Genomic DNA, 11,753 nt, shown 5'->3' with positions numbered 1-11,753 from the left:
GCTGCCTGCAACATCCTCCAGCATGACCGGTTTGGCGGTGGGTCAGTCATGGTGTGGGGTGGCATTTCTTTGGGGGGCCGCACAGCCCTCCATGTGCTCACCAGAGGTATCCTGACTGCCATTAGGTACCGAGATGAGATCCTCAGACCCCTTGTGAGACCATATGCTGGTGCGGTTGGCCCTGGGTTCCTCCTAATGCAAGACAATGCTAGACCTCATGTGGCTGGAGTGAGTCAGCAGTTCCTGCAAGAGGAAGGCATTGATGCTATGGACTGGCCCGCCCGCTCCCCAGACCTGAATCCAATTGAGCACATCTGGGACATCATGTCGCGCTCCATCCACCAACGCCACGTTGCACCACAGACTGTCCAGGAGTTGGCGGATGCTTTAGTCCAGGTCTGGGAGGAGATCCCTCAGGAGACCATCCGCCACCTCATCAGGAGCATGCCCAGGCGTTGTAGGGAGGTCATACAGGCACGTGGAGGCCACACACACTACTGAGCCTCATTTGGACTTGTTTTAAGGACATTACATCAAAGTTGGATCAGCCTGTAGTGTGGTTTTCCACTTTAATTTTGAGTGTGACTCCAAATCCAGACCTCCATGGGTTGATAAATTGGATTTCCATTGATTATTGTTGTGTGATTTTGTTGTCAGCACATTCAACTATGTAAAGAAAAAAGTATTTAATAAGATTATTTCATTCAGATCTAGGATGTGTTATTTTAGTGTTCCCTTTATTTTTTTGAGCAGTATATATATGTATATATTTTTTTAAATAATGAATTGCAGTAATATGAGATCTGTATGAAAAACTTTTACATTTGACAGTTTTGTAATTTAGCAGAAGCTTTTATCCAGAACAACTTACAGTAAGTGCATTCATCTTAATGAATGTCTGTCTATGGAGAGTGCATGACTGTGTGCTCGAATTTATACACCTGTCAGCAACGGGTGTGGCTAAAATAGCCAAATCCACTCATTTGAAGGGGTGTCCACATACTTTTGTATATATAGTAGGCCACACAAGCTCACGGAACGGAACCTCCGAATGCTGAAGCTCGTAGCGCGTAAAAATCGTCTGTCCTCTGTTGCAACACTCACTACAGGGTTCCAAACTGCCTCTGGAAGCAACGTCAGCACAAGAACTGTTCGTCGGGAGCTTCATAAAATGGGTTTCCATGGCCGAGCAACTGCACACAAGCCTAAGATCACCATGTGCAATGCCAAGCAGCGGCTGAAGTGGTGTGAAGCTCGCCGCCATTGGACTCTGGAGCAGTGGAAACGCTCTCTCTGCCAGGAGAACGCTATCTGCCCCAATGCATAGTTCCAGCTGTAAAGTTTGGTAGAGGAGGAATAATGGTCTGGGGCTGTTGTTCATGGTTCGGGCTAGGCCCCTTAGTTCCAGTGAAGGGAAATCTTAACGCTACAGCATACAATGACATTCTAGATGATTCTGTGTTCCAACTTTGTGGCAACAGTTTGGGGAAGGCCCTTTCCTGTTTCAGCATGACAATGCCCCAGTGCACAAAGCGAGGTCGTTGTGGAAGAACTTGACTGGCCTTCAAAGAGCCCTGATAGTGTGCTTCGCAGAGCTTTACATGTTGTTTCAGAAGTCAGTGTGATGAATGAAACCTTTGTTTTCTGAGCCAAGGACAGTGATCTTGACAGCCTTCATGGGCCACACAACAAACTGTAGTAGAGGAGGCACAGACAGCACACTGTAAAAGAGGGGGCACAGACAGCACACTGTAAAAGCAGGGGCACAGACAGCACACTGTGAAAGAGGGGGCACAGAAAGCACACTGTGAAAGAGGAGGCACAGACAGCACACTGCAGAGGTGGCACAGACAGCACACTGTGAAAGAGGGGGCACAGAAAGCACACTGTGAAAGAGGGGGCACAGAAAGCACACTGTGAAAGAGGGGGCACAGAAAGCACACTGTGAAAGAGGGGGCACAGAAAGCACACTGTGAAAGAGGAGGAACAGACAGCACACTGCAGAGGTGGCACAGACAGCACACTGGGAAAGAGAGGGCACAGACAACAATTTACTTTACACTGAAAACACTCCGATATAAGTTGTATGGAGATATCAATGTTATGTAACTTGAAAAATAAATAAATGCCCCTCGTTTGTTGCTATGGCAATGGCCCTCTGGACTCTGAGCACCTGTGCACCTTGTGTGAGCACCCTCTCCCATGTCTTTTCTCCAGCACACTTTTTGCTCCCTGATTAGTCCCTTACAAAAACTTACCTCTGGCCTGTGCCTCCCACACAAAGACTGCAACCCATCAGTCAATTATAAATTAACGTTTAGGATTTATAATGTTTAGGTGTGAATAAAACCTATCAATAATCAATAATTACAGATCAGTTCACAGAATACCTATGCTCAATTAAATTGTGCGGCATTACAAAAAACGTGCTAATTTGCACAAGCATACACTCAGTAATACACGCACGTCACACACACACACAAGTTGCTTTGTAGATGGAGTGATCGGTGATTCCTTTCTTCATACCCATATGAATAATTAAGAACTATTTGCACTAAGTCTGTATCAATCACCAAATCTCAGGTCATTACCTGAAGCCTCATAGAACACTACCACTGAAGTTTCACAGAACTAGTGTTGCGAAACTGGGAATCCATAACTGGGATTTCTGGAAACCCTGAGAATTTGGGGAAAGTGACCAGATTTTTGCACCTTACATGACATAACATTACTGGACTACTGAAATTCCTCAGGACATTACCACTGAAGCTCCATGGTTAAGCTAGTGCTGGAGGCTAGTGGAGTTGACTTCTCTGACACAAGCATACAGTTTGATATTTGTGGATACAATGTCACATATAGCACTGGACACAGGGTAGGCGGTATCATCTTTATATTTTTTGTACTAATTATGCATTGAGTGTTCTGTGTGTTTTATTATAATGTTTCTAATTAAAGAGACATTGGGGGCGCGGCACTGCTGCCAGACCCTGAGCTCACCTGCATGAATTGTTTTTTTGTTTATAGTTATATCTGGGGGTGCAACTTTCACTGGGGACAGGGGGGACATGTACCCCCACATTCTGAAATACCATTTTTGTCCCCCCAGTTTTATAATTGGAATGTGATACAAAATGAGGCAAAGGTGTGCTTTAGGACCATTCGGAAGACTCTGAGTGGTCGGGTAGGCTGTGTTGAGTGTTTATCAGACTGGATAAAAAATAAAAAAAACATTAATAATACAAACAAAATGGTCGGTGAATAACATTGCAGCTTTGAAACAAGAACTTACAATTAATTACAAACACAAAGTCCGCATTTCAGGACATGCATATATGCTAAGCACAAATACTGCTGCAGCGATGCTACACTTCTAAAGCCAAAGTTGCGCACCTGGTTATATCGTTACATTTTGTTTTGTTTTGTCTCAATCCAAGTGCGTCGGAAATTAGAAAGTGTATTGTACACACTCTCTTTAATAAATGGGTCACTTTAATAACGCCATTTTAATAATGTTTGCATATCTTGCGTTAATCATCTCATATGTTTACAGTGGCGGATTTAGGTATAGGCGACATGGGCATCTTCCCAGGGGCAGCGCGGGGCGCCCGCACAAAAACATTTGGAATGGTGACATTTGCACAATCAATTTTCTATTGCTCATTTGCACATTACGTCAATGATATCATGTGACCATTTGGGACTGTGGATCAATTAACCTTGTCGGAGTGGGTGCCCTGATTCTAGTATGTGAGCTAGGCATGCTACTGCCTGGGAAGGTCTCCCACTCAGAAGTACGAGATGGGGAGGGGGGCGGGGGTAGGTTGACCTCAGGTCTCCCCACTGGAAGCCCGAGGTAGGGGGAGCGGGGAATCTATCAAATAGTGCACCTATAACTTTGTACAGTGCTAAATACATGTGTAAATCAGTCACACTATGAAATGCTACCAAATAAACCACAATTCATTCATAATACTGTGAACATAAATTTTCACAGACATTGTTGCATTTTCTTCTGGTTTGTGTAAAATCGTTAAGAATAATATAAAACCAGTCTGCACACCACCAAAGGTGAATTGGTTTAGTCTTGACTCTTGGGTGACAGTGTTGGGGGATGGGTAATGTATTGATGCTTGAGTGCCAAATCAACACAAATTTGTTTCTATTACTTATTTTTTATATTTATGAGTCTTATTTTTGTACATATTTGTATATTTATATAGTTTTAAATGTTATGATTATTTATTTATGTTGTTCCAAATATCTGAATAAAAATTACAGTTAGTGCAGAATGGTGCTTTATGGGGGGGGCTGAAGTGGGGGTTCGCTAAGGGAGCCATACAAGCTAGAACCGCCAGTATGTACAGTATATACTGTATTTTATACCATCTATTGCATTTTGCCTATGCAGCTCGGTCATTGCTCATTGATACATTTAGATGTATATATTCTTATTCCATTCCTTTATTAGGTAGTTGTTGTGGAATTGTTAGATTACTTGTTAGATATTGCTGCACTGTCGAACTAGAAGCACAAGCATTTCGCTACACTCGCAATAACATCTGCTAACCATGTGTATGTGACCAATAAAATGTGATTTGATTTGGTGTGTGACCTTCTTAATCCTAATCTCCATAATATGCAGAAAACGTTACAATCACTACAGGGGGTTGTATGGATTCAGTGAGTAAATCAACCACCATCACCTACTCCCGTGAGTTTCTGCTCACTTTCAAAAACAGCATTGCCTTAAATGATGGTTGTTCTACAAAGTCAAAAAGGGAAACTAAGAAGCGAGGCTCAAGAGATGGTGTTAGGAACAGACTACGGAGGCGGGAAAGCCTTCACCTGCTCCCGGTGATAACCCTGTCAAATGTGTGGTCACTAAATAATAAACTGGATGAGTTATCGGCAAGGGCTACATTTGAAGAGGATTTTAGGATAAGTAATTGAATCTGCTTTACAGAAACGTGGCTCAAGCAGGACAATATTGACGTGAACATTGATGGATACGCTGTTATTAGAGCAGATCGAGACAAAAGAACATCACATACTGTAAATCAATAGGTGGGGCCGTGGGGCTATGTATCTTTGTAGATAATACTTGCGCTATTTGTGTTTGGGGATTTTAATACACTCTCCCTCTGCTAGCACCTCCCCACTCTGCAACAGTATGTCACCTGTCCAACTCGCTCAACTCGCATCCTGGACCAGTGCTATGTCAAGGTAGAGGATGCATACAAGGCAGTGTGCAGAGCACTGATCGGGAAATCATACCATCATACCAACGTTATTAATCTCCTACCGAGATACAGGCAGCAGGTGAAACGTGAAAAACCCGTAGAGAAATCCATTCAGGTATGGACAGAGAGTAGAGAGAATGATTGCTTTGACGTCACAGACTGGAAGGTGTTCTTTGACTCGTGCAGGCATCCCCACGAGTTGACAGACAGCATCACATCATACATCCAGTTCTGTGAGGATACTGTCATTAACACAAAAACATTCAGAGTATTTCCGAACAACAAACCCTGGTGTCTAAGGACTTGAAAATGAGCCTCAATTAAAGGAAGTTTGCATTCCTGAAAGGAGATACTGATGCTGTAAAGGAGAAAGAAAATGAATTCAGGTCAAAATGGGGAAAGCTAAAAAGGACTTCAAGGATAACGTGGAGCAGCAGTTCTGTACAGGCAGTCCAAGACAAGCATGGGAAGGGCTTAATTCAATGATGGGAAGAGAAAGGAAAAGAGAGAACAATAAAAGTGCAGACTGTTCATCCTTTGTAAACGACTGAGGATGCTACCCTGACCTCGGTAAACACGGTGGCTTTCAACTTGCAAAATCATATGCACACATGTATTTATTGATTTTAGTTCAGCTTTCAATACAATGCAAAGACAAACACTCCTGAAACGACTACTGGACCTGAATGTCAACGGATCAAGGACTTTTTAACTGACAGCCCACAGAGGGTCCTCATGAATGGGGCCCTCTCTGATGAGCTGACCCTGAACACAGGGGCGCCCAGGGGTGTGTCCTTTCACCGCTGTTGTTTTCTATCTACACTAATGAGATGAAGAACCAATGAAATAATGTGACCCTTTTCAAGTACATGGATGACATGGCTCTGGTAGGATTCTATTTTTAAAGATGCTAAGTCAGATGGGGACAGCTAATTTAAACAGACCAACAACCTTCATGAATGGTGCCGGTCAAGTGCCCTCCACATCAATGTGGAAAAGACAAAGGATCTGATCATCAATGGCAACAACTTGCCAATGTCCCAACCACTCTCTCCGAACAACCAACCTGTGGATGTGGTTAAGTGTTTGAAATCAAGTCAAATTTTATTTATCACATGAGCCAAATAGAACAGGTGTACACCTTACAGTGAAATGCTTACTTACAAACCCTTAACCAACAATGCAGTAAAATAAAAATAGCGAGGCCATATACACGGGGTACATGGTACAGAGTCAATGTGCGGGAGCACCGGTTAGTCAAGATTAGTCAAATACCTAGGAACACAAATTGATAACAAGCTGAGTTTTGCAGACTGTATTTTTTTTTTAAAGCAAGCCAGTGCCTGTTTTTAATCAGGAAATTGAGGTCATCCAGGATGTTCTGGAGAGTGTGTACAGCAGCTTGGTGGAGAGCATCCTCACGTTCAACATGACAGTCTGATATGGTAATCAGAGCGTGAGGAGCAAAAGCAAACTGAACAGAATAGTAAATGTAGCCAGCAAAGTAATTGGTCGACCACAGGCACATTTGAGCAGTCTGTTCCACAAAGCAACCAAAAAGAAGGCACTGGCTGTCATTGGCGACCCCTCCCACCCTCTACACCCTCAGTTGGAGAGGCTTCCCTCTGGCCGGTGCTTCAGAATGCCCATGGCCAAGAAGAACGTGTTCAAGCATTCGTTCCTTGTGCAGTTGGACTACTAAATGCAAAGTAAATTGTATCAGTATATATACATATCTATCCAGTGCAGTTGAGACAGCAGTCAGTTGTGAGTGAATGTATCAGTGTCCTCTGATTTTAGTGTATGCAACATGACTGGTGTGTATGGGGTGAGAATGTATGTGTATATGATCCTTTTAATGGAAGGTGATGCCAAAGAAAAATGTCCATCCTGGACGAACAATACAGTTGTATTCTATTATTTTGATAACTCTAACATTTATTTATTTGGGTTTAGGTTTAAATAAATACAATTCAATTTAAATTCAATTCAAGGGCTTTATTGGCATGGGAAACATTTGTTAATGTGGCCAAGGCAAGTGAAGTAACTACTCCAGCTCGTTAGGTGGCAGTGTTCTGGAATATATAAGTCACATCTACGTGTGCGCATTAGTTCGACATGTTGACATTGTCGAGATGTGAAAGATTGCCACGTTGGAACTGCGTTTATGTGAAATTTGACGAAGTACAGCGTTATTTAACGTTTATGGGTAACAAATGCTGGACAATATTTGTTGAGATCTAGCGTCATGACGACGCCATCTGTTCGCGTGTTTCATAAACTAGAGGGATTGTTTTCCATTTACAAACCCCCCGGTGTCCACTGGAAACTCGTCCGGGATACCGTCAAGACAAACCTGCTCAAAGGTACTATAACGTTACTGACACTAGTATTTACTTTTGCACTACAAATGCAAAATAATCCCCCATGTTGTTATTTTGATAATTGCATGCTTAATTGTAGTTTGATTAATCCGGCTATAATACACAGTTAATTGGTATATTCAGCCTGGAAATAATGCCTGCAAAATCGTGTAAATGTACCTTACAAGCCAGAATGTTGAATAAAATTACATTTAAGCTTACTCTACCTGTTGTCTGTGCGGTTTGCACTATAGTTGCTTGTAATTTGAGACAAAATATCCACAGGAAAGTATTGTTTATCCGACATTTTAGAGAGCCGGTAATGTTTAGTAGTAACGTTATATGGTTGAGTTGCTACTGCTGTTACCTAATGGGTTTACCACTTAACAAGAAATGCCAGCAAGGGATTTCCTGTCACATGTCCAGTTCATTCACAGCAGTGCAGTTGAAGGAAATTAGAGAATAATTTTACATCTTACATTTCTAGTCATTTAGCGTACGCTCTTATCCAGAGAGCATAGATTTTCAGAAAAAATATTCGTCCTGGTCCCCCTGGGAATCGAACCCACAACCCTGGCATTTCAACCGCCATGTTCTACTAACTGAGTTGGACGGGACCGATGATGTTGATGCAATCTCTCTCCAAAGGGATAAATGCTGCCCCTCCTCCAGCCCCTCGTCAGCGGGTCCAGTTCCTGGCTGAGCCCACCGGTGTTGTGGCTGAGGGTTCCAATGAGCTCACCCTGTCTGTAGCCTCTGTCCCAACTCTGGCTCATCACCCTCTGGGTATGTTCAGGTTCACTGTACAATCACTTCCAAGTCTTTCATGACCTGTCCCTTACACAACCTATAAGTGCTTTCACTTGTATTTTAAAGGTGAGGCTCTCCATATCGTAATGATGCTGGATTTGTGTGAATTCAATAACGGTCTTACTGTTTTCATGTCAGTGAGTGGACCTGAGTTCCAGCACATAGGAGTAGGAGTGGGACATCGCCTGGACGTATTTTCCTCTGGAGTTCTAGGTGGGACTTTCTGTCATGTCCTCCAAATTACAAAAAAAAAAAATATATATATATATATATTGCTGAGGGATATGCTCATTTGAACCACATCGGGCCTGCATTACTGCACCGATATAAGTTTTCATGTTTGATCATGTACATCATCATGGCATCTGTTTCTCCTCAGTTCTTGGTGTTGGCCAGGCAAACAAGGCTCTGACTGATCTCTACAGATCTCATGTCACTAGAGTAAGCATTCATCTCTATTTATGTTACAAGTAAAAGAGCGTACAGTTTATTGGAGGTGGAAAATCCATATGGCATCGTTCTGATAGAATGCTGAGATTGCCATGATGCATTTTTTGTTCAACTTTCGATAATTTATTCAGGATTATACATTGGAAGGTGAATTGGGGATGGCCACAGATAATTTCTCTCACACAGGCCGCCTCATAGAGAGGACCACATATGGTAGGTACAGCAGCACTTTATTTTTTTCTGCCTTGCACCTTATTGTAATAAATACAGAATCTATAAAAACATTATCTTGACTGTGTAGTAACCCTTGACATGCCCTCCAGATCACATCACACGGGACAAGCTGGAGAGAGTCCTGGCCATGATGCAAGGATCCAATCAGAAGGCCCTGCTCACGTACGTCCACCATTCATTCTAGTTCTGTGGTCCACCTCTTATCCCTCTCTGTTCACCTTACTTGATCTACTCACTGAACCAAGGTTTATTGCAATTAGAGCATTCCCATAGACCTGTACCAATTCAACCCCATTACTTACCAAACTAATGCTGTGATATAAGTGCCAGTCAGTTGTTGTCAGTGCCAGTGAAAGCTTATTTATTATTTTTGCTATACCTAGTGTGTGGAGCAGTGTAGGATAACTGTTTGTTCTGGCAGGTACTCTAAGGTGGACATGAGCACCCAGGAGGCCTATGAGCTGGCTGTGAAGGGGGAACTGCATCCCGACGGGAAGTCTCCCCCTATTATGACAGGCCTGCGTTTATTACACTTCCAACCACCCCATTTTACCTTGGGTAAATGTATTGCCACCTCCAGTTTCACCTGTACTGTACAACACTTGATAGACACTTGATCACACACAGTACCAGTACACACAAAGACACAGGGACACACTCGCATGCAATAGGACTTGGCACATGGCTCTTTCTAACTGATGAACTGCAACAGACACCTTGTTGCATTAGATTCATATCCGGTATTCTTGAATAGTGGGGCAATTCCATGATGACAGAGTGACACGGAGACTGATTTTTCACTTTAAAATGTATGCCAAACCAAAACCAATGATTGCAAAGTTAAACAAACCATACAACTCTATGCACAAGAACTACAGTATAAATTGTTAAAAGTAGTTATTGTGCATAGTTGTATGGTTTGTTTAACTTTGCAATCATTGGTTTTTGTTTGACATACAGTATTATGTTACCGTGGAACTGCCCAGTGCTCAATTCAATTTATACTTCAATTTTTACACTTGACCCTCTTTCCCCAATACATGTGTAAATATTGTACTATAAATCAAATCTGTTACCGTGAAATTGCCCAGTGCTCAATTCAATGTATACACTCCCCTCCCCCTTACCCAATACATGTGTAAATATGGTACTATAAATTGTGCCTTCCTGTATTATACATATGCTCAAATGTTAATTCTATTCTACTGCCATTTATTTGATGTTCATATTCTTATTTTTTTTACTATTTCATATTGTTATTGCATTGTCAAGAAGGAACCTGCAAGTAAGCATTTCGTTGGACAATGTATACCATGCGTGTCCCATACATACGACTAATACAACTTGAAACTTGCTAGTTCAGTTTGGTACATTTCAGTATCCAGTTTTCTCCCTCTCACAGAGGTGCAGTGTTTGAATGAAACCCAGCGGTACCTGTGCAGAATCCTGCATGAAGTGGGCTTGGAGCTCCGCAGCACGGCCGTATGTAAGGGAGTGCGCCGCACTCGAGACGGACCCTTCACCCTACAACACGCCTTGACCCATCAACACTGGACTTCCCCAGATGTCATACAGGCCATCAGACAGTACTGCTCTTCCAGAAAGGCTAGCAAAGCCAAGCACACACAGCCAGGGAAGGATACAGGAACAGCCAGTCAGAGACAGGAAATGGCAGAAGAAGCAGCAGTCACAGGTGATTCCCACCGGTTACACTCTGTATTGACATCAAAAGCATTTGGCTCTTGATGTCCTTGGAATAGATATCCTTGAAAGCTACATCAGCCTCAAAACATACTGGTTTTAGTCAATGAAGATGTAGCCTCTGCCACAGGCTTTCACCTCACCTACGAGTGCGAAGCCTGGAGCCAAGGCTAATGAAGATGTGGCTGTTGGAAAGCTTTATTTTTTAAAATTTTTTCATGTGCAATGTCAGCTTTCATTATGCCAATGTAAAATGTATGACCTGTTTGTCAGTCAGTGTCTGTTCTTTTAAATTAAAATATACCAAATTATGTGATCATCTCAATCTGTAGGGGGAAATAAGCTAATAAATATTCTTAGTTCTAAGAAACACCAGTGAGTAGCTTGTGAGCCATCCCAACATTAGCCCTTGATCATGACTCTCATTTCCATTCCATTACACACAAGTCATTGGGTGAAGGCATCTTCTGTATAGGGGTTTTGTTAAGATCCCTGACGCTTGTTTTGAACATTAACACGCATTGCTTGCAGTACAGTTCTGGAAACATAAGGACCTTATCTTTCATATCAGCAAGCAATAAGTTTAAAAAAGAAAAGGTTAAATTGATACACCTTTTAGGGTTAGTGTTCCCACACGGCCATATCTCTACGTTACAGCGCGTGTTTTTGGAAGACAGACGGACCACCTCTGCTAATTAGCAATCTATCGTGCGCTGAACGCCTGTGTGTATATAATGGGAAAAGGCCACCAGAAACGTGTTGTCACGGAAAAAATACTGTCGGCTGCAACTATGATAAAGCCGGTAAATAGTGTACAGTAAGTGTATATTTTGCGTTAAATTATGTGGATGTTATATGAACGAACATAACGGGCTTTTGTTTTTAGAACCGTATCGCAATTGAGAATCGATTCACGTTTAAATAGAATATTTTGCTGCCAGAGTCAGTCTAC

At 42.4% G+C, this 11,753-nt stretch overlaps 1 protein-coding gene across 1 annotated transcript; it reads left to right on the top strand.

Moving 5' to 3' along the window:
• The first annotated feature begins 7,324 nt into the window (after positions 1-7,324).
• On the top strand, positions 7,325-11,112 carry trub2 (TruB pseudouridine (psi) synthase family member 2). Its single transcript, XM_014167856.2, has 8 exons — positions 7,325-7,609; positions 8,255-8,392; positions 8,555-8,629; positions 8,796-8,857; positions 8,998-9,079; positions 9,190-9,262; positions 9,522-9,658; positions 10,503-11,112. Exons 1-8 carry the CDS (start codon positions 7,492-7,494, stop codon positions 10,844-10,846), a joined length of 1,029 nt encoding a protein of 342 aa, XP_014023331.1. The 5' UTR covers positions 7,325-7,491; the 3' UTR covers positions 10,847-11,112.
• Positions 11,113-11,753: the final 641 nt, after the last annotated feature.

The sequence above is a fragment of the Salmo salar genome, chromosome ssa22, assembly GCF_905237065.1.
Source record: "Salmo salar chromosome ssa22, Ssal_v3.1, whole genome shotgun sequence".
Taxonomy (NCBI): domain Eukaryota; kingdom Metazoa; phylum Chordata; class Actinopteri; order Salmoniformes; family Salmonidae; genus Salmo; species Salmo salar.
The sequence above is the reverse complement of the archived record's forward strand: the minus strand, read 5'-3'. Positions and strand labels throughout refer to the sequence as shown.